The sequence below is a fragment of the Oxyura jamaicensis genome, chromosome 8 (genome assembly GCF_011077185.1).
Source record: "Oxyura jamaicensis isolate SHBP4307 breed ruddy duck chromosome 8, BPBGC_Ojam_1.0, whole genome shotgun sequence".
Lineage (NCBI taxonomy): Eukaryota > Metazoa > Chordata > Aves > Anseriformes > Anatidae > Oxyura > Oxyura jamaicensis.
This window is the reverse complement of record NC_048900.1, coordinates 30,520,990-30,542,931: the sequence shown is the minus strand read 5'-3', so window position 1 is coordinate 30,542,931 and position 21,942 is coordinate 30,520,990. Positions and strand designations below refer to the sequence as shown.

General features: G+C 52.6%; 1 protein-coding gene across 7 annotated transcripts; it reads left to right on the top strand.

Moving 5' to 3' along the window:
• Window positions 1-374: 374 nt before the first annotated feature.
• Window positions 375-16,014, top strand: SERBP1 (SERPINE1 mRNA binding protein 1). Of its 7 annotated transcripts, none has more exons than XM_035333053.1 (10): window positions 375-892; window positions 3,621-3,789; window positions 4,821-4,976; window positions 5,086-5,181; window positions 5,769-5,843; window positions 7,978-8,155; window positions 11,178-11,225; window positions 13,505-13,678; window positions 14,649-14,687; window positions 15,599-16,014. In XM_035333053.1, exons 1-10 carry the CDS (start codon window positions 502-504, stop codon window positions 15,653-15,655), a joined length of 1,383 nt encoding a protein of 460 aa, XP_035188944.1. In that variant the 5' UTR covers window positions 375-501; the 3' UTR covers window positions 15,656-16,014. The 7 variants fall into 7 exon arrangements, with proteins under 7 accessions (XP_035188944.1, XP_035188946.1, XP_035188945.1 ...); XM_035333055.1 differs by having other exon boundaries at window positions 376-892; window positions 5,110-5,181; XM_035333054.1 differs by having other exon boundaries at window positions 378-892; window positions 4,839-4,976.
• Window positions 16,015-21,942: the final 5,928 nt, after the last annotated feature.

Here is a 21,942-nt window from a genome sequence, read left to right as displayed (position 1 = left end):
GGTTTGTTTATTGACAGGGCCTCGAAATGGACTAAATTAACGGCTGTCACACCAGCTCTGGCGACACCCGCGTCCTGGCGGGCGGGGGCGACAGGACCGGGCTGGGGCTGCCCGTGGAGCCGCCCGCCACCCCCTGCAGCCTGCCAGCAGCGCCCGGGACCGGCCGCGACGAGCTCCGGTCCCCGCCGCCCTCCCTGAGACGACCCCCCCCCCCCCCACGGGCCGCCGCCATGGCGTCCCCGCGCCCCTCCCCTCCCGCGGCCCCCCACACAATGGCGGCGCGGGGCACGCCGGGACTTGTAGTCCCGCGGGAGGGCGCGGGCGGCGGCGGGCGCGGGCCGCCTCCAAGTCCCGTGCGGCTCCGCGCGGGGTGAGGTGCCCGGATGCGGCCGGGCGCCGGAAGAGAAGCGCGTCTCGTCGGGGCCGGCCATCTTGTGCGGCAGCGAGCAGGGCGCGGGGCCCGGCAGCATCGCAGCAGGATCCCGCCGACGGGGGCCCATCATGCCCGGACACCTGCAGGAGGGCTTCGGCTGCGTCGTCACCAACCGCTTCGACCAGCTCTTCGATGACGAGTCCGACCCCTTCGAGGTGCTGCGGGCGGCCGAGACGCGGCGGAAAGAGAGCGGCGGCGGCGGCGGGGGCCAAGGGGGTGGCGGGGCCCGCGGAGGCCCGGCGGGAGCCCAGAACAGCTCCTCGGGCGGCGGTGCCGGCGGAGGAGGCCCGGGCCAGGCGGGTGCCGGCGGAGGTGCCGGCAGCGCGGCCAAGCAGCTGCGGCGGGAGTCGCAGAAGGAGCGCAAGAACCCGCTGCCCCCCTTCGCCGCCTCCGCCGGGGGCGCCGCCGACCGCCGTGAGGAGGGCACCGGGCAGCCCGGAGCGCCGCTGCGCAAGGAGGGTGAGCGGGGCCGCGCCGGGCCCGGGGGGAGCCGGGGGGAGCGGGGCCGGGGGGTGGGGGGGGGTAGCACGGGCAGGCCCCGCACAAAGGCGGCGGAGCGGGGTTGGGGTTTGGGGTTCGGGGTTCGGCGGCTACGAGGGGGAACGGGGACGGGAACCGGGCCCTCGGCACCTGCTGGGGCCGGGCCGGGCCCGGGGAGCCCCGCGGGGCCGCCGCACGTGGCCGCCCGCGAGGCGCCCAAAATGGAGCCGGCCGTGAAGCTCGGCCCGGGACGGCTCAGGACGAGGGGTACGGGTCGGTACCGGGGGGGGGGCACGGCCCGGGACGGGGCACAGGGAGCTCTTCAGAAGGTTTCATGCAGTTGCTTTGCAGCCGTGGGGACAGGCACGGGCTGTGCGCGCCCGCACGGCTCTGCAAAGCCAGCAGGCGTCTGGACAGGTGACCCGGGGAGTTCTGCCCATTTTCTGCTTAAAAAAGCAATCGAAGTGCAGATCGAGTAAATAAATAGGTTCTAGAGTAAAGAAACGTGCTCTGGGCGAAGCGATGGCTGTGACAGGGCGCTGCGTGACAAGCGGTAGGTGTCGGCCGTCCACGTGCTCCCGTGGCGGGCATCGCGGCCTGGGTGCCCGGCGGGCTGCTCGGGGCGCTGCTGGAGTCCCTGGGATGTGTCAGAGCGCGGGGAAAGCTCAGGCGTGCGGGCGAGGAGCTGACTTGCCAACTGCAGTTCAGTTCCCCGATCTTTGCAGAAATGCCCCCAGCTCCGAAGAACGAGGCGCTGCATGGGAGCGCGGTGCTGCTTTTGCACTTCCCCCAGTGCCAGACGGCTCCCACCACGCCTCAACTTTTCATCTTCTGTAAAAACGTATCGCAGTGCCTGCAGAAAGCCTAAATCCCCTCCGCAACAAGTCGGGAGCTGCGTTGCAGCGCTCTTTGCCGCTGGATGTTTTGTACTTTAGAGCGTGACACTCAAGAGTTTTTCCCCCGAGAGGAATGCAGTAATTTGTCCCAAGCGGCAATTTACTCAGCCCGCGTCCTCTGCAAATGTTAGTCAGATGCAGCTTAATGGCGTTAGCCCTCGTGAGGCGAGCCTGAAACGCGGGCAGCGCGCTTGGCCAGCGCAACGGAAGGCGGAGGGCTTGGTGTTTGGGTCGGACGAGTTGTTCGTATTTACCTCCCAGCTCTCGTGTTTACTTTCCAGAAGCAGCACTACGTTTCTGTGGAGAAAATAGCATTTTGTGGCTCGTTATAGCAATGAAACAGAGAAAATCAGACCTGCTTTTGCAGCAGTGTGTACGGAGTGAAGACTCTCCTTCCGGACTGAAAATTTCTGCTTTTTTTAGGGGCCAGCAGTTATGTTTGTGAAGGTGTTGGATGGGGTTTGTGTTCCGAGGGAATACATTACTGCTCCCACTGCTGCCCTGCTCTGGAGAGGTGCAGATCAGTCTGCTAGTGAGTTCCCAGTTCAAAGCTGTGTGCTACTCAGCAGCAGAAACGCTCCCTCCCTTCGGTGAGGCTCCCCTGGAACCAGGTTTTTCTCAGCACAGGGTGTCGAGCTTGAAATTCAAAAGCTGTGGATTGCTCATTCCAGTTCTGCAGCGTGCCTCCCGTGTGACACGGGCCTGCTCGCTCTGCTTGCGGGGCTGTACCTCAGAATAAAATGGTCCCTCTCGCTTGGAGAGCTCTCTTCAGAGTCAATGGGAGTCTAACTCCCGGGTTTCTCCGGGGAGCGAGGATTACCTAGCGAGCAGTGCATGTCATGCAAACTTCATGTTAAGTACAGCTTGTAAGGTGAGGAAGACATTGTTCACTTGGGTGTGTTGGCTTGGATATCATTACAACTGTAACTTCTGTGGCCCCACCCAAGCACGGCATTGCTTGTTAGGCAGGAACTTCTTTCTTTGAGAATATTAAAAACTGGCTTTTTTAAAATTTAAAAGATAGCTCCAACTTCTCGAGGCAGCCGCGGCGGGTGGCGGCTCCGTGAGGTTTTTCTTCCCTAAGCATTTTGGAGATACGGCAGCATAACAGAAAAGGGATGAGTGGTAGTGCTCTTCAGAAAGAGCTGGGTGACAGGCCCTTCGGGAGGTGAGCGGAAACGAAAGCTGCCTAGGAGCCTTCTTACACCCCAAAGTGAGCGCGCAGCTAGGTGAGCCTTGGTCAGGGAGCGTGTCGGAGCGCGTGGCGGTGTGGGGCAGCGCTCCCCTTAGCGACCAGCCCCTTCTGGAGGGGGCTCGCTGCCCCTCAGGGGGTCCGGCTGGCCCCTTGGGAGCGCACACCCTGCCCGGCACTCCTGCTGTCCACAAATGCTTCCAGGCAGCGTTAGGATGAAGCAAGGTGGCGGTCACAGGGACGGAGTTGCACAGAAGTTGCTGAGGAGAAGCCTGAGAAGTACCCTTCAGGGAGAAGCACAGCTTGGCTTGGTCCTCCTCTGCGAGCTGGTCGCTTAACGCCGCTCACTAACGCTGAGTGCTCTGGCAGGTCTTGGTTCCTGCGGTATTGTAAGAGCACGCTTGTACAAAACGCAGCTCGATGGAAATGCTGCCTAAAAACGGGAGGTAGAGGAGCCGAACAAGCTGCGGTGACTTTTTATGCAGGTATCGTTCCCATGGTTATGTGGTCACAGGGCTGGGAGAAAAACCGCACTTCAGCTTACGCTCAGGGTGTTAGAGCCAGTATCTCTCCCGGAGCAGCCCCGCGTTCTGTTGATGTGTTGTGCCTAATGTTTCAGGGATAAGGCGCATTGGCAGGAGGCCTGATCAGCAGCAGCAACAGCAGCAGCAGCAGCAAGGTGAAGGCAAGCCCATCGAAAGGAGACCGGAGCGGCGACCTCCTCGCGAGCGCCGATTTGATAAACCTGCTGATGAGAAAGGCGAAGGAGGAGAATTTTCCGTTGATAAGTAAGAACTTGTCTTGCGTGATGAGGAACTTTGTGATATTCCGGAGTGGGGCTGTCCTGTCTTCTGCTACTGAGCTTAAAAAAAATGCCATTTCACTCCGAGTTGAATAGATTGAATTGTATTTGTCAGTCACAAGAGGAGCCTGGGTCAAAATACTTCTCTTTCCTTTTGCCTGGTCTTATTTGCAAGCTTGGCTCAAGTTCTAGGCCAGGAATCCTGTAACGTGCACGGTTCTGTTGGTTTAACAGAAGGCATGGCTTACATCAGTAAGATACCCACCACATTTCTCCATTTCAAATCCATTCCAGAGAGGTGAGAAGAGGAACTCCAGCGTAGCTCTTGCCTGCAGGCTGAGACGTTTGCTCGTACAGCTGTTCTTAAATCCATACAGCTGACTTCGGGCCAGTGCACGTCGGTCTGTGTAGGTGTTCACACCTCGGCTGCAGTGGCTCCAGATCTGGAAGGGATGAAGCCGTCTTATGCCTCAGGTGTTTCCAAGTATCACATACTAGTCACTGTTAAAATGCTTCTAAAATTTGGGTGAAGGTGAGATAAGTAGAAATCGTAGCGCCAGCCAGTGACGGACACAATACAGACACTGTTTGGGATAGTGGACAGAAGACGCGAATAAATAGTAACTCTTCTGAGCGATCCTGATGGAAAACGTGCGCTGCATGTGGGTTTGTTCAGGGCAGTGGTTTGGTGTTGAAAGTAGACTGTACATAGAACGAGTTCCTTTGGAAGGGACCCCCGGAGACCATGGAGCCCAGCTGCCTGGCCTCCCCCAGGCCCGTTCCCGAGGGCATTGCCCAAACGCCTCCTGCACACCGCCAGGCGTGGGGCGCCACCGCCCCCAGGGAGCTTTGCCACCGTGTGCCCGCCCACACGGGAGGCAGTTTGTCCTAAAAGCTTAGAGTCCTGGCTTAAGCACAAACAGGGCTTAGCAAAGGCAAAGTAAATAGAATCCTCACGAGAGGAAAAAGCAAACCTTAAAAGCCGTGTCGTGAACTGCTGGTGGTGAAGGACTGCCGTGTGTCTGTTCCGTCTAGACCCATTCTTGACCGACCTATGCGTGGACGTGGTGGACTTGGACGAGGACGTGGCCGTGGCCGTGGCATGGGCAGAGGAGATGGGTTTGACTCTCGTGGCAAACGTGAATTTGACAGACATAGTGGCAGCGATAGATCGTAAGTCTTCTTCTATTGCCTTCTTGGCTATTGTTTACAATAATTACGTTTTAAGTTTGCCTTTGAATTCCTGTATCTGGCCACTATAATGTTAACTCAGTTTTGTTAGTTCTGTTTCACATTCACATTTCAGCGGCCTGAAGCATGAGGACAAGCGTGGTGGCAGCGGATCACACAACTGGGGAACCGTCAAAGATGAGCTAACGTTAGTAATCACTAATTCCTCCGAAACCTGTTAGCGCTGGGTTAATAAATCCGAATTCCTGCACCTTGCAAAACGTAAAACCAGGCTGCTTTTTTGCTTTTGGTTTTGCTAATTGTTGATAAACTAGCAACGAAGCCTCTGCAGAATTCAGAAAATGGCAAACTTAGTGCTGGGTGAGATGGCTTCAGCTTCTGAAACGGGGGGGTTATTCTGATGTTTGGAGTAGGGGGCTGTCTTGTACTGGCATTTGAACAGTTCTTTTCCTAAGAGCAGTCCAGTTTTTGCAGCTTTTTTATCGCATTAAGCGTACTTTTCTGCAAGTATTCCAGTGAAAACAATGTTTTCAATGTCTAGTTGTGTTTAGTGTCTCGAGATACGCTGGGAGGCGTTCAGAATGGGAGCTTCTCGGTGGGGAAAAACGAGGGAAGATGGAAAACATAGAATTGTAATGGAGGGGAGGGCAGCAGTTCTTAATGAAATAGTTGTTAAAGAAGAGTAGGCTGTGCAGATGTACAATAGAACTTAGTCATTCATCCTGCGTAGTTTTAAGTAGGGATGAACTTTAAATTTAAAAAATGTAATTCCAGCGAGTTGGATCAGTCGGCTGTAACTGAGGAAACGCCAGAGGGAGAGGAACATCCGCCTGCTGACTCTGAAAATAAGTGAGTAGCCCCCTCTTTTCGCACGTTCTTTGATTGCTTCAAAGATACTGAGACTTTGCCTCTAACTTCTGATAATTTTCCTACTTCTGTTTTTACAACATCCACATTGTGTCCTTCAGTGGATAGAGAATTACTCACGATATTGCTGAAAAGCTGTCTTTTAAAGAAACAAACAACAAAAACACAAAACAGCAGCATCTGTAGAAGTTCTCTTGAACTTTTAGTTAACGTCATGCAAGCTCTTAGGTCACTTTCAGATCTGGTTATTAATAATCGGTTGTAATGTGCTTAGGATCTCAGGATTGCAGGTAGCAAGTACCAAATCCAAAAGCAACCATGCTCGTAACTACTTAGAAGAACCGAGCAGAGGGGATAGGATGTTCTCCTGGCAGTGGGAGGCAGCTCTTTAAACTTAGCTTTTCAAAACAGCTGTTGAGACAGCGTGGCTAGTGTTGTGGAAGCAAGGTTGTATCTCACTCGTCCATTCTCTGGCTTCTGGGCAGCTTTCTGAGAAGTTAAGTTGCTTGATTCTCATTCCACTTGGACACTGATAAAGAAGAAGCCAGCCACTGGGTGAATCAAATAAGTAACTTCAGAGAAGCAGAGTGGTCAGCTGTGGGTCTTAAGGTTCATTTGGAGGAATACAGCTTTTTAGGGAAGTGCAGTATTTGAATGGGTGTTCTACCGTGGCTTCAAAAGAAAACGGCAAACGGGTATTTTGAAATACTTGCTTGGCCACGACTTTTAATGTGCAGGCAGCTGTAGCTCGATTCCCTCAGGTTTTGGTAAGAGGAGACAACTGCTCAGTAGAGACTAAAATGATTTCTTTTAATTACATCACAAAATGCTGTCATTTCTCTGAGATTCTGGGTGTCCAAGGGTAAAGTCTTGTAAATAGGAGGAGCCCGAGAAATTTTAAGGAATTACAGCTTCAGCATGGGTCAGAAAATACAAACTAGCCAGTCCTGGAAAAAAAGTGTTACAAATCTGGATATATGAAATTAGCTGTGTAGGCAGTATTTTCTGCGTCTCTAGTAGTAGCGTCCTGGTGCTTCAGCAGGTACCAACCTGTACTTGTGCAGATCAGTTGTCTGCAAAGTTCTGGTGGGGTTTTTCTTCCGCAGATCTGCAGAAAATGTGTTCTTTGTGGTTTCAAGTATACCACTTCTGCAATCCATCAGTTGGCATTTACCAGCAGCTTCACATGGGTTAATTTCCAGTTTGTCTCTTCTGATTTTCTAACTTAAATATTTCAGTAGAACTGTGGGATTTTTACTGGATAATAAGGGGAATACCAAGGAGTAACGTCTCTGCACTGAGCAGTAAGCATGCTGTTCAATATATAACATGTACAAAATCATTCTGTTCTGTGGGGTGAGAAAAATACAAAATAGAGTAATTTTGATGTAAAACCTCTTCGTTATTACATGAAAATTAATGGCTGCAGAAAAACCTTTTCTTCTAAGCTGATGCATTTGTGCTGTTGCTGCTGCACATGTGACACTGCTCTTCTTTAATGTCAAAATACCTCCTAAATCAAATGGAGCTGCATAAGCACAAAGAATGACTAGAGGATTGACTGCCTGTATGGCTGGAACATGATCTGTTACTGAACACGGTGCCTGTGTTTTACTTAAAAATAGCTCCTTGGCAGAAGCTGGAGAGGGTTTACAATGAGGTGATCCATCTCGAGTCACCGAGTTGTGTGCGCTTGTTTTGTCAAGTTAGCTGAAAGTAAAAATTGGTTACCTGGGATCTTAATAATTGAATCAAGGAAGCAGATTATTCAAAGCTGATGATTAAAAATTCTGAGAACTGTGATAAGAACAAGCTCCATCTCCCTGTCCAACCTGAAATGTTGTGAGGAAGGTCTTGGAAAAGGTTGCGAAACTCGTTACAGCCTATGGGAAAAGGTGGGCTCTCACCTACAAAGAGAATTGCAATTAATACGGAGAGCAGACAGCATCAGTGAGAGTGGGGGAATTGGGCTTTAGAGAAACACACACACATCTCAATGCTTTTTTTATAACAGAAATGTTTATTGTCTGGTGCTGATAAGGAACTGCTTTTGAATTCTCTGTGTATAGAGTACGAATTCTAAGTCATGATCATGGTATCCGTGAATTTACTACAGGGAGAATGAGGTTGAAGAAGTTAAGGAGGAAGGTCCTAAGGAAATGACCCTGGACGAATGGAAAGCTATTCAAAGTAAGGATCGTGCAAAAGTTGAGTTCAACATCCGTAAACCAAATGAGGGTGCTGATGGGCAATGGAAAAAAGGATTTGTTCTTCACAAGTCAAAGAGCGAGGAGGTAAAGTGATTTTCCATATTTGTTAGTGTCCAGATTGTTCAGGCTTGTCTATTGATGCGTATTTCTGCAGGGGAAGCTCTGCTCCAACAGGCTGACCTGGTGCTAAAAGCTTATAAAGTGAGAATAACGTTTCTCGTCATAAAGCTGAGGTGGTGCAGGATCGTTAGTAGCTGCTCCTACGATGGTTAGTTCTAGCGTTGGGTGTGTGGCCTGATGTGTAAGCACCGTGTTACAACCCGACCATTCAGAGTGGAGACTGCGGTGCTGCTGCAGCGGGGCAGGTCATCTTGGAAGGACCCTCCCTTGGCGAGCAGTTCTGAAGAAGTTAATTCACCAAAATTACCCTCTTTTTTTTAAGAGGGTTCACAGTATCGTATCTGTGAGCCTTACTCAGCACGCGGATTGACTGTGCTTGCTAACCTCTGTGTAAGACTGGAGAGACGCTGGTCGTGCCTCAGCCACCTCGGTGCCTGAACTGTGTGCCTGAAGTTGGCGTCTTCTGGTTCTGTAATGTTCCGTGGCCAGGTGCCTCTGAAGTTCTGTAGCCACCAGGTGAATTATGGTTGTCTGCTGCAGTGATAACTCACCGTAGTTGCTCTAGAAGCAGTTCAAAACTGTAGTTTCTCACACGTACTCGTTTTGGTCGTTACGAGGTGTAATTCTCTTTTCAAACAGCGCGCGTGGCCAGGAGAGAGCCACGTCCCGCTTCAGAGGGGAGGGAGGTGCCGCGAGCTGTTTCCTAACGCAGGGCTGGGGCAGCAGCTGGGTTCAGTTCCAGAACTGTCAGGACCTTTTAATCTGTTGTTTCTAACACTCTGTAATATCTGAAATGGCCCGCTGTTAATCAGTGGCCTTCGGCTCTGTTCAGCAGATGGTTTTGACTCCTTTGAAGTAACCAATACTGCGTAATGTGCTGTTTGGTCTCCTGATGTGTATTTCTGCTGTTTACACCTTGCCATTTTTTTCTCGTAAGCTGGGGCCTCTTGTACAGTGGGGAAGCGCTGATCATCACCTTGCCATGAAAACTCCATTTCTGATCTAATCTAACTCGGAATGAGTTTGTCAAACTCATGCCATTTTCTTCTCCTACTGCGTGCAGTAGCTCTGCTCTTTCCCTGAAGCTGCTTACGGTTTGAATTTTCCATAAGATGTGGCTTTCTCTGAGAGGGGGACTGGAGTTAGACCAAATGCTGCTGCGTGCTAGGAGAATAAAGCTGAAGAGAAGCACTCACCTGCTCTACCAAGATGTATCAAACTGGAGTCCCGCGAGTGTCAAGAAATTCCCCCCAGCTCCAGTCTCTGGAGCAGATGTAAGCGATGCTCAGGTGGAGGCACGCGGTGTGTTTTTAAACATACATTTGTATGGCAGTGTAAGGTGCTCGTATCCCTGAGCAGTTCAGAGCTGGGAATCTCCATGCTGTACTCTCCATCCAAAAAGTCGATCGGTTAGTAGGTAAGGAGAACAAGTAATCAAATTACTTCAGTAATTAGTAGGTTGTTCTTCTGAGGCGTATTCAGTTAATGTACTCCGATGTGAACGAATTGGGTATTTCTCAGGCTGGTGCCCAAGTTAACCGTTCCTTGCTGTGTAAGCACAGGAGCGAGATGCCACCAAAACTGCCCTCGCATCTAGAAGCTTCCAGGCTTTATCCAGCAGACGTCTCTGCCCGCTTCAGCAACGCATTGTTCGCTGATCCCTTGGGAGATCCCTTCTGCAAGTGGTAGAGCAGGGTAGTTCTTGAAACACGGGATAGAAAAGCTTTCACCGCAGGTCGTTGGTGAACAGTTTGAGAAGGTGGAATGATGAGAAGCTACCGAAGCCTCCTAATCATCTGCTGCTCTTGCTCTCCCTGTCTTCTTGGACATCCCTTTGAGTCGCGAGGTGAGGTTGGTGTAAGGTTTCTGTGGTAGTGATAAGAAGGGTGTTGATATGTGCAAGTGACTTGGTTTATAGGTAAATTCTGGGCTTCAGCCCCAAGTCTTCTGTACGTGAGTAATCACAACGTGTACCAGCAGATTTTTCTGAGAAATGGGGATTTGCAAGAACCCCCCCCCCCTTGTTCTCGTAGCTTGAGATCTGGGAGAACGCCCTAAGAAGCACGGGGGGATCTAGTGCTGCTCATCTGCCTCAGTCTTGGGTCTTCCCTCTCTTTCCCCTTGGCCTGCACCTCCTAGGAAGTGACACAGAGTGAACTCTTACTACCCTCTCAGATTCTTGCTGCCTACTGTAAATCCACGTGTGTTGGCAGCCCTTGTGTGATGAGACTCACCCCGGTCTTCTGGAAGATGTCCTAAGAGATCCTTCTGTGCACTGGCTTAACGTCTTGAATATTCTGTTCTGCTGATGCAGCTGAACAAAAAAATGGGAAGGAGCTAAATTGTGACGAGGTCTTAAAACTTGTTCGGAGTTCGCTGCGGGTTCCTTGGAACATCTCACCTCCTGGTACAGCGCTTCCTGCTCTGAGTTCACCTGCTGCGCTGGGCCCCTTCCCTGGGACGTGGGGCTTCTTGCCGCCCTAATCGTCTCCTTAGGGAGCAGACCACAGCGGAGGGCTGGGAGACACGTTTTGGAAAACAGTAGGTCATCCTCTCAGAACTTCGAGGAGTCGCTCTCGAGTCCAGGTGGTGCAGGAAGCCTTGTTTCGTTACCGGTAATTATTGTGAACAAAGCCAGCCCCCGGCCTCCACCATCTAGTTCTGTGCGCCTGGTGCAGCGAGGTGCCGGGGACCAGCCCCGGCTGTGGCCTCGAGGAGCTCCCAGCAGCTTGCGTTAAACTTCTTCTTATTCCTGACCCGAGATTTCTTTGCCTCCCACTACAAGTCCATCCCCTGCTCCTTCTGCCTGCTTGCACACCTTGCTCTCATCCTTCTGCTGCTTCGTGTGCTCAGTGACACCCGTATCCCGCCAGCTCGTGTGACCTCGCTACCTGTTGTTCCTGGATGTAGCTGAGTCTCACTTCTTCCTTTTGTTTTCTCCCCTTGTTCTTTTGTCACTTTGGCGTGGACACACAACTTTCATCAGACAAAGGCGATGACAGAAGTGCAGGGGAGTCTGCTGGAGTCGACTGAGGTACCGATCCTTTATATCTAACTGGCAGTATGTGTTCTGATCCGAGCCCCTTCTCAAACGAAGGCCTTTGATGCACAGAAGTCCCCAAAATAGCAAAAACGAAGCTCTTCTGTCCATGCCTGTTGTCTCCATGCACCACGTAGGACGGCTCAATGAGTACCTTTGCTCCCAGCTAAGCTGAATTCAAGCCTTACATTAACGCTTCCACCACGACTCCCTTAGGTTCTGCTGCTGCTGTTTTCCATCTCGCTGTCTGCTTTGGCTCCCTTTCCATCCGTGGCTTGCTCTTAACATTTTGGACAGCCTTCCCCAGGAGCCACGCGTGCAGCACGCGATGCCTCCAGGAAGCTGTCCGTTCCTAGATCAGCGCGTGCCAATTCAACGCTGCCCAAGCTGATCCACAGCAAGCGGTCCCGTGGTGTGTCTGGGACTGTTACCACCCAGCATCGGGGGGAGAACGAGGAAGAGGGGCCAAGTCATCTTCTAGTGTTTTAAATTACCTTATTTGGGGTAAAAACGTTACAGTAGAGTTTGCTGCTTGCTGGCTGTAGTGGTTAAATCAAAGTTAATTGTAAAAACGCGGTATTTTGATAGACCGCAGTCAGTTTATGCAGTAACAGCATAGGGAAGGGAAGGCCTGGGACTGCTGTACCAAGGCACTGAGGCGATGTACTGGTCAGAAAGAAGTCGCTTAACGAGCTGGAAGCTGGAGGTGCCACCTTAGTACCCTGCAGGGACCAGGGCAGCAGGTGACAACGCTAGGTAGTAAGGAGGGAGGCGAAACCATGCCAAAAGCTGGTGGTGGCAGCTCTGGGAATGGCTGCAGCACCTCCGTTGGGGTATCGGAGTTCTGCTGGTGCCGTGCCAGGTCCTCTGAGCAGGAACTGCTGAGGTGTGAGGCTTGGAAAAGAGCTGAGGGGCGGCAGTGTAATTCCGACTGGTGCAGTCGGCTGGGGACCAGCTGTTACCCGGAACACGCCCCGATGGGGTACGCTTGAAACGAAGCAGCGTGGAGTGGGACCTGTCAAACAAAATGCAGCACCTTCTGCAGCCAGCCTTGGAAAGGGGTTGATAAACCCGTGGGGGCAGAGACTTGGGGGTGCTTGGGACTGACCCGAGGCATCTCTGAGAGCGGCTTTCAGCCCTTGGGCTGCAGCCCCCCCGTACCATTGGCTGCCTTAGGCAGGACCCATGAGCGGTGATTAAAGGTGTCGGTGATCGCAGCGCGCTTAACCTTGCCTGTGGCACCTGGGCTGGGGGAAGGCAAACTGAGAACTGCTGTCCCAGAAGCTGGGGGTTGGAGGGAAGGAAGGGATGTCTCCAAAACACGATGACTGGGCTTCGTAAGAGGCAGAGCGCTGGATAAACCCGTGGTCTGATCCAGTGGGGACAGTTCTGCGTTTTGTCTGTCGTCGTAGTGCCAAAACCTGACTTAGCAGACAGAGAAACCATCCTGTGCACCGTAGGAGGAAGGAATGACTTCAACACGCTCGCTGCGTTTTGTGCTCAGCACCAACGTGAGGTCCTCGGGGCTGTGCTGCAGAGCTGCAGTTAGGGCGTTAGGTGGAACTCGTCAGCGCACACCTTGGGCTCGGGTTTCTCACCGTTCAGGCGCTGGGAACCAGCGAGCTGTGAGAGGTTTCATCATGGCAGAGGTGGAGCGAGTCACGGGAGTCTTCCCTCGGTGCGGTTTGTGTGACTGTTCTGTTGTAGCAGACGTGCTGGGTACCTTAGTCCCACTGTCTGGAGGGTGTTGGTGCTTCTCGCTGCCTGTTGTGACTGCCACAAACACCGAGGGATCCTTACGGTCTCTCTTGCTTTAAATATTGACACAAATGAAGTGTGAAGCACTCAGTGAGCAAAATCAAGATGGATTACGGAGTACTTAAAAAGAATCAAATGAATTGGCAGAACCCGAAGATGCCTCGGGAGAGGAGGTGAGAGGAAGTGAAGAGCTGGAAAGCAGGGTTCTTGGCTCGATGGTCAGTTTGGTCTCGGGTGAGCCTGGCTTCCTTCCTGCAAAGGAGCTCTAGGCTTTCCCTGAGTATCTTGGAAGTGTGAAATGACTTTGATGGAGTGCCTAAACTCAGTCGCTGCGGTGAACGTTTACCTGTGTGCACTTCGTGGTACCTCTCGGCTCGCAGCACTCCTGCTCTGTCTCTTACCGTGCCTAGGGCGCGTTTGGAGGCGTGCACGTGTCCTGCACTGGTGAGAGCGCAGCTGCAGATGAAAACATTTCCTTGGTGGTCGTTCTTACTCACGAAAACCCCTCGTTGCAGGCCCATGCTGAGGACTCTGTAATGGATCATCACTTCCGTAAGCCCGCGAACGACATCACGTCCCAGCTGGAGATCAACTTTGGAGACCTTGGCCGCCCCGGACGCGGTGGCCGAGGGGGACGGGGTGGCCGAGGGCGTGGTGGCAGGGCCAGCCGCGGAGGCAGGACTGACAAGGTGAGTGGCTACAGCCTCGTCTGCAGGGGAGCCCGGCTGACACCGGGGCTCTTTCGTACTGTCCTGGGGGTCTTCGTTTCTGGGGGAATCGCTCAGGAAATGAGCTGCTCATTAAAACCAAGTAGAACGCGTATTTTTTGCAGGTTCACTTCAAACTAGTTTACTGTCAGGGCAAAAGGAGGAGTGTTTTAGCAGTGCACACAGAAAGGGGTAGGGTGGGGAGCAGCTTGGGTTAAAAAAGGCCCCTCTTGAAAAGCTGGATGTAAACCTGACAAATGCCAGCTGTGGACGGGTCTGAGTACCGTCGGGCAGTCCTTTGGTGCCTGAGCAGACCCACAGGGTGCTGGCGGTTTTGGACACGCACAGGGCCGCGTGTACTCAGTGACCCTTTGAGGGAGAAGACGACTACTTTTATGGCGCCGTGCTCTGCCTTGAGTTGGAGGAAATGAGGGGGATTCATGCAGAAATAGGACTTGCTACATTTTTCCTAACGTGCACGAGTTTGTTCAGCTGTAGTCCTAAAGCTCTAAAGAAATGATCAGAAAAAGTATTGCAGGGGGCCTGGGGAGAACGTGTGAGGGGTGTAGTACAGCTGTGGTCGAGATCTGACCTAATACAGGTCACTTACTTGCCATAAATGTAGTTATTCAAACTGCGGCGTGCTCGGCAATGAGTTCACTCTGGGTGGCCCGACTTCTTTCCCATAAACCAGACTGGTTCATTTCTGCCTCTGGCAGGCCGCTGGCTTTCTCTTCTTGCTGCATCTTTAAGTTTTTGGATTTATTAGTTGGAGAAATCTCCCCTGGTAACGGGACAGGAAAATGATAAGGAATTGATGCGAAACTGGGGTGGGCTCTGCTCTGAGTTGTCTCGCCAGCATGGCATCCTCCTCAAGAGTGCTGTCAGGAAGCAGCTCAGTGCTTGGAGACCTGCAGCTGACGTTATGCTGACTGTGTTCCTTTCCTTCCAGTTGGTTAAGGAGTTCGACGTGATCCACACGCCCAACCAGGTTGGTGATCTCTGCTGGCGCTTCCCCTACCCGTGAGCACGGCCGTCCCGCGGCAGGGACCCGCCCTCCTCCCGCGGCCGCAGCCTGCCTCGGCTCGCCGCCTTCCGCCTCTGCAGCGGGAGGCAGCGAGGCCGTACGCCTGCAGCTGCGTTACTCCTCACTGCCGGTCTGGGGCCTGGCCGCCTCTGCAGTGGCTTGGTCTTAACCTGTAGGTGCTGACACAAGTTTGACTGGAGAGGTTGAATCTCTGTCCTGAGAAACGCAGACGTTCACAGAAACTTCCACTATCCTCTTCCTGCCCTTCCTTTCCACGTTTCTGATGCAGAAAGGGAAGATAATTCTCCGGTGCTTCCTTTCTGCACTGTTTTTTCAGGCGTGGCACAGAGCCTTCTAAAAACAACAGCAGCCGTTAACAACTGCTGGTGAATACTGAGCAGACGGCTGGGCAATGCCTGATAATCGATATTTTGTTTATTAACAACCAGCTTCTGAATGGGGGAAGCTAAATGTGCGAGCCTCAACCCGTGCTCTCTGCGCAGGCCTTTCTGTAACACCTCAGTCGTGTCTGTCAGTGCGAGCTGATGGTTCCGTGCTGCTGCTTCGTGCAGGGAGCTTGTTCAGAACGGAACAAAAACCCCACCGTGTCAGCTAGCGCTATAGTCACCTGCAGGTGTGGTCCCCTTCCTTTCTCCAGTGTCTCTCAAGCCAGTTTCAGTTACAAAACGTGTCTATAGCAAGCTTTTCCTCGGGAAAAAAGAAAACTGTGCCTGTGGGCCGGTCCCCGCCGTGTGCCCGTGGTGCGGCTGGGCGACACCGGCAGCAGCACGCGGTGATGGGCACGGGGCTCGGGACGCGGCGGGGCTTGGTGCTGCCGGAGGTAATAAAATAACTCTCCGATGTTTCTCTTTCAGTCGAGTGCTTCTGCTCCTGATGTAGATGACCCAGAGGCTTTCCCAGCTCTGTCCTAAACTGGATGTCATAAGCCAACCCTGCCCTCGTCGGGCCTTCCTCTCCGAGGCTTGCATGCTTAAGGATCCTAAACAACTAAGAAATTTAAAAAAAAAAAAAAAAGAAAAAAGAGACTGTCATTCATACCATTCACACCTAAAGACTGAATTTTATCTGTTTTGAAAATGAACTTCTCTCGCTACACAGAAGCAACAATATGGTAGTCAGTTTTGTATTTAGAAATGTAATGGTAGCAGGGATGTTTTCATAATTTTTTCAGAGATTATGCATTCTTCATGGATACTTTTTTGTATTGCTGCTTGAAAATATGCGTTTCCAAACTTGAAATATAGGTGTGAACAGTGTGTACCAGTTAAAAGCTTTCACTTCATTTGTGTTTTTTAATTCAGGATTTTAGACGTTTTCCCCCATCCTGCAAACTGGTTTTTAATGATTGCACACTTTCTGTTTCCTTAGTTCCTGTTCAGCGGCTTTGTACCAGCCCGTGGTCTTTTGGAACAGACGAGCCTTTAATTTGGCAGGCCGTTAGTGCTGTACGGGATACCAACCCCTGGAGCGCTTCAGTTCTAAGCTTAATTCCAGACCTGGAGAGACAGTCGTTGTCATCTGTTCAGTAGTTTGTTTACGCAAGATCTTTATACAAAATTGATACCAGATACTTGAAAAATACTCAAAGCACATTGGTTTGTAGTTGCATACCTGTGTATTGATCCAGCAACGATGTGTGGAGAATTGGTCTAAGCAGTTTTTTAAAGCTAATGTATGACACCTCTCACCCACCCTTCTTACCTTTATTCCCTCCTCGTCCCTTCAACAGAACAAGACGCTTTGTTGGCAAAAAGAGAAGTTTTTAAATTACCTCTGCTTTTTCTTTGGGAGAACCCCCTGCAGATGAGCGCCCTTTCCTGGCGTTCGGAGCTGGGAGGGGGGAAGGTGGTAGCTGCCGCTCGGGTAGCCTGGGCTACGGCTGGGACGTGGGATTCAGCCGCAGTGACACAGGCGCAGCAGCATCCGGTGTGCTCGCAGCACCGCTCCCACAGCGGTGTTAAGAGGAACGCGCAGGCTGTGGCTGGTGGCAGGAGGGAGTTCTGGCTTGTTTCAAACAGGGCTGTTGCCACCTGTGCGGGATACAAAAAGGCAAAACAACCCCCGACACTTCACCTTTTCATTCCGTTCTGGAGTTTGTGCAGTGTTGATTGCTAGCTGACAGATGAATGTTTTTCAGAGAGCGGCTGTAAGAAGCTCTTCACACCGCTGTAGAAACTCGTAGGTTTAGTTTAATCCCTGTGAACAGAACGTTACCACTCCGTACCCAAAAGGAGGTGAGAGAAGGACAGATAACGAGGGTTTCGTGGTGTTTTTATTTGCAGCATTCGTTAGGAGACTAGAAGGATTTTCATTTTATGGAATGTTTTACACTTTGGACAGCTTATAACATTTGTAGTTTCTTAACTAGGTAGATAGAAAACAAAAGGTAATGCCCTATTTTTTTAAAAGCTGTACAGGACAGGCAAAAGTATTGGAGACCTTTGAATACGTAATAGCAGACTCCGTAACGGCGGGCTGTAGCTGGCTTGATTTACCTGAACTATTTTCTACAAGAGTGTCTGTTGTAAACCACTGTTAATACCATCAGTTAGACTGCGCAGTGCGCTCACCTCTCCGTCGAGGTACTAGGCTGCGAGGAGGAGGCAAGCTTCCAGTGGGTGGTGATCTCTCTGGGTTCGCTTCTGCTGACCTTACGCAGGCTGCGCGCTCTCTGGCACCGAGTTGTTTCTCTTCTGCCTCCGTTGGTAGAACGCGTTGCGGTTCCAGCCTTAGGGACACCTCAGGTAACGCAACTAAACCAATGCCTTGGGGTGCAGAAACGCTTCGGGGCCGCCCAGCCACTCGGGGCCCTGCTGGCCAGACTTGGCCAGAAGCTTTCCCTTTCCCTGCTGTAGGGTAGAGAGCAGTTTCCCGATGGCGTGTCAGGGGTGACTTTCAAGACCGCTTGAGCTTACCCTTGGTCTGTGCTCTTCTGATAGATGTAAAGTTGCCTCTTTCAGTCCATTCCTGTCAAGAACTAAAACTGTGAACATATCTTTAATATCGGTGGGTGTTAACTGAAATAAAGGTTTATTTTCATGCTCTTTTAAGAATGTCATGAAAACACACGGGGATGAAAACGCTTAGGTTAGCAGCGTGTCAGCCAGGTCCTGTCCCGGGTGGTCCACGTCTTCCCCTGGAGATGGTGCCCGGGCACCTCCGTCGCTGGGAAGGGACTCCGGGAACGTCTCCCTCCGAGCAGCTCACGTACCGTGCATGAGCTTGCTGTTCAGTAACACGTCCTATCCTCTTGCTTGCTACTTGTGCTGTCGCACCAAATCCAGAGGACTAAACCTTTTAGAATCTGAGCAATTTGGAAAAGGGTGGCCAGCAGAAAAAAAAAAATAAAAGGCTGGAGAGGGAGAAGCACACGGTGCAAATTGGCTTGTGAACTTAACGATGGCAAGCTTGGAGCATGAAAGTTCATCTTACAGATTGAATGCCGCTGGTGCTGGGAGGAAGCGAGAGCTGACCAATAAATGCAAGTGGTGTCCGTGTGGGAAAGACGTTTTTCTGAGGAAAATGGAACATCAGAATGCGGTGTCAATACATGGTGTTTGCAGTTGGAAGAGTTGACGCCACTCTTACCTGTAATGATTTTGCCCATGGGGGTTGGTTTGCGTAGCCACACCTCGTGTTTTAATAAATGCAGGACGAATGCCTAAAGCTGACACTTCAGCATCTGCTAACCCGCTTCTTTTTCTACAGTCGTTACAAAGACTGCTCTGCCTTCGTTGCACGCCTGTGCTTGATCTGCCCTTGCTGGGTAGAAGCCTCCGAGCCCAGTTTGGGGTGAGGTGGAGCCAGGGCTGAGTGCCCCGACGCAGAGGTTGGCTGGTTGCGGGCTCGGCTGGCTTTGGGCTGGAAAAGCCGAGAGCAGTGCTCATGCTGGGGAGCTTGAGCCTGACGGGGAAAAGGGGTTGTGTGGCCTTACCAGGAGACACTCAGGAGTTGAGTAGGTTGGCCTTCCGCCCTTCTGGTGGTGCTGTTTGTCTCCTCGAGTTGGAGAAGGGCTTCTGGGAAGCCCCAGGTGGGAGCCTCATACTTAGGAGCAGGGAGGAACGCATCCTGGTGCTCTGTGGCTGAGTCATTTGGGAACCGGCTAGCAACGTGTCAAAGGTCGGTGTGCACGAGTAGGCTGCTGACAGCAGTGCTCTTCTCTAACCTTTTTGAAGAAAAACCACTTTGGTAATGGGTGGCTAGCTCGGCCAGGGAGGACTCCGCTGGGTGGCTGCCGGGTGGAGCACAGGGGAGCTCTGACACCTCGGGTGCCTGACCTGAGTAGGCGTGGAACGTCACTGCTGGTGACGCCTGCACCCCAGGAGAAGTCTGAGCACCGGGCTGGGGGCCAGCACCTGGGACAAGCTGCAGATCCCCAAAGGGAACTTGCCCAGCTGATACTGTCCTGCGTGCGCTGTTCTCCCGGGTGAAATGCCTGATAATGAAAGGCGTACTGCAGTAACGAAGCTGTCCTCTCCTTGTGCTGAGCTGCCCCTGACAAGCAGCCTCGCTTTGTTCTCTGCGGGGCCGTGGAGCCCTCGGGCAGTTCCCGTTGCCCTCAGCGCTGGAGCTCGCAGGGCTGCCGGCTCTGTGCGCTGCTTGGGCTGCGGGCAGGCAGAGCCGGCGGTGTCTGACGGGTGGGTTACCGCCTGCTGCTACCTCAGCTCCACAGAAAACAAATGCGGTAGGCCCCTTGCAGGTTTTTCCTGTGCTTCAGCAACAACTAAAACTTGGGAAAACCGGTGTGAGGACTGAGGTGCGTGAATTTACCCGCAGCTGCTGCTGGTGAGCTGGCTGGTCTCGGCTTGTGAGACCTCGGGTCATCGTGGCACCGAGCTAGAGGTGAGGGAGCACCGCTGTACTTGTGCCTTTACTGGGTGGAATGGAAGTAACTCACGTGGGATTACTGTTACTGTCGTGTTTTTGGTTTATAAGTTTGATTTAGGATGTGTCCAGCGTGTGTGGGTGTGCTTAGGATTTGTACTCAAAACCCTGCAGTTCGTACGCTGTTGTGTGGAGGACAAGCCTTGCTTCTGCCCTTTTTTTTTCCCGAAAAAGCAGCACCTGCAGGTCTCTTGGGCTCCGAGGCCGCGTGGGACGGGGTGCAGGCTGCTGCGTGGTGCTGGCAAGGCCCGGCCGTGGAGCAGGGGGGCTGTGTCTGTGTGGCGTGGCCGTCGCCGCTTCGTGCTTGCTCGTGCAGCAGCTCCTCGTAGCGACAGGCGGCGGTGCGGCTGCGCTGGGAGGAAGGTGCTGAGACAGGCGGCTGCTCTGCGGAGTGGGATTGGGGGTGGAAAGGAGAGATGGGTGCCTCGCTTGTGTTGATGCCATGGTGAGGCAGGCTGCGTCGTGCCTTAACCAGGATGTGTGTGTCCTGAGCAAGAGGATTGGTCGCATCTGGGTGTCGCTTTTTCTTCAACACGGTGTTTGCCATGAACGCGGTGAGCTCGCGTCAAGTGGCTGGAGAGTAAGGGTACGTATCCTCACCCAGCAGGGACTGCTGAGATAATGGATGGGAAGAACAAACCTTGCCACAGCCCTGGTAAGAGAAGGATCCCTTGCGATGCCTGCAAACGGGCCTGGGCAGCGCCCTGCCCCAGGTGAGCAGGGGCAGGGGCCAGAAGCGCGCTCCCCGTGCTGGGTGCAGGCAGACCAGGCGAGTGCTCCCCCAGGAACGCACCTTTCAGAAGCGCTCTCTGCTGTTGGAGGAGTCCCGAGGAGCACAGCACGAGGCCGCCAGACAGCGGTGGGCTGCTCTCCCAGGAGCTGTTATCGGGGTGTTCCTCCTCAGCTCTCTCCTTGCAGTGTTTCCCGACAGCCGGCGCCCTTCCCTGTGCTCTGGGGATGCAGTGGAGAGCTCCCAGACCGTAGTGGCAGTCGGCCTCTTCCTGTTCCGCACCTCCTTATCCCCAGGGAGCAGCTTTCAGGTGGGACACCAGGTGCTGCAGCGCCTGGCCAGGCTCACGGGCTCCTGGTGCTGAGCATGCCAGCCGGGTGCTGAGCCCTCGGCACACCCCGGGACTCTGTGGCTGCCCACAGCGTGCTGGAGCTCCCGGACCCGTGGCTGGCCAGGCACCAGAGCTGCTCTGCCTTCACGGGGACCTCTGCTGCTGCAGGGGGCACAGCTATAGACCAAATCTTATGGCAGTAGACTCAATATTTACTTTGTTTTCAGTACACAGAAGCCAGACTGGAAAACGAAGGTTGGAGAGGAGCTGGGGTACTTGTGGTCACTGTGCTGATCAAAAGGAAACGCTCCGGGCACTGCAGTGGAACCAGTGAGATGTCTCCGACTGCCCTACGCAGGAGGAGCTGGTGCCAGGACCTGAAATTCACCTAAGCAACCCTAAAACCAACGTGCACGCAACCATTTTTGTAGACACCACCCACGGTCGAGGTGTCACAGTGCACGCAGAGGTACAGAACCCTCTAAAATTAGCAATGCTGATAATCCCCCTGGGTTTTGGCACCAAATTAGGAGGCAGCGTTACCATTAAAAATCAGTCTCACCATGCAGTGGTATTTGGACTTGGGATCCCAACAGTTTATAGACCTCCTGCAGGAGATAACATAGCTGGATCCGGAATAAAAGCTAGGGGAACGAGCAAAGAGATCTCCCTAATGCAGCAGTAAAGTTAACGTCTTTATTTCAAGTGAAGTGGGGAGAGCCGTGGCCTTGAAGCAGCAGTCTTGTGATGCAGGTAGGTTTATGGTTCTGCTTTAAAAGGAGATGTTGGCAGAGCTGCCAAGGATCTTTTGCTCTCGAAGCTAGGTAACATTTCGGTGGAGGTGCTTTGAGACGGCGGTGTCCCAGGAGGCTGTTACATGATTGTACGCCGCTGCTTAACAGCTTGTGTGACCAGCTGTGCGTGGGGAAGTCACCCCAGTCAGGGAAAGGAGGTAAAGAACTGGTGCTCCAGCTAAGTTCAAATCTGGACTGCCTCACCTCTAGGAGCAAACCTTCTTTGTTTTTACGGGTGTTTTGTTCTGTGCCTCGCTGCACTTGAGCTTCAACAGAGAAAACAAGAAAACTTCAGGTTCCCAACGTTCTATTTATAAATGTACATACATACACCGAGTAAACAAAGTCATGACATGTAACACGTGCTTCAGGCCTGTAATTAGAACACTTCAATAAATCATTTAAATTCTCCCCAGTCCTTTTGGCTCACTGCATACACGTGCTGCCTGTGTCTTTATT

Coding starts and splice junctions, on each gene's coding strand:
- SERBP1 (XM_035333053.1), top strand. CDS start 502: ATGCCCGGACACCTGCAGGAGGGCTTCGGCTGCGTCGTCACCAACCGC. Junction 3,790..4,820: donor GGAGAATTTTCCGTTGATAA/GTAAGAACTTGT, acceptor GAAGGACTGCCG/TGTGTCTGTTCCGTCTAGAC. Junction 14,688..15,598: donor TGATCCACACGCCCAACCAG/GTTGGTGATCTC, acceptor TTTCTCTTTCAG/TCGAGTGCTTCTGCTCCTGA.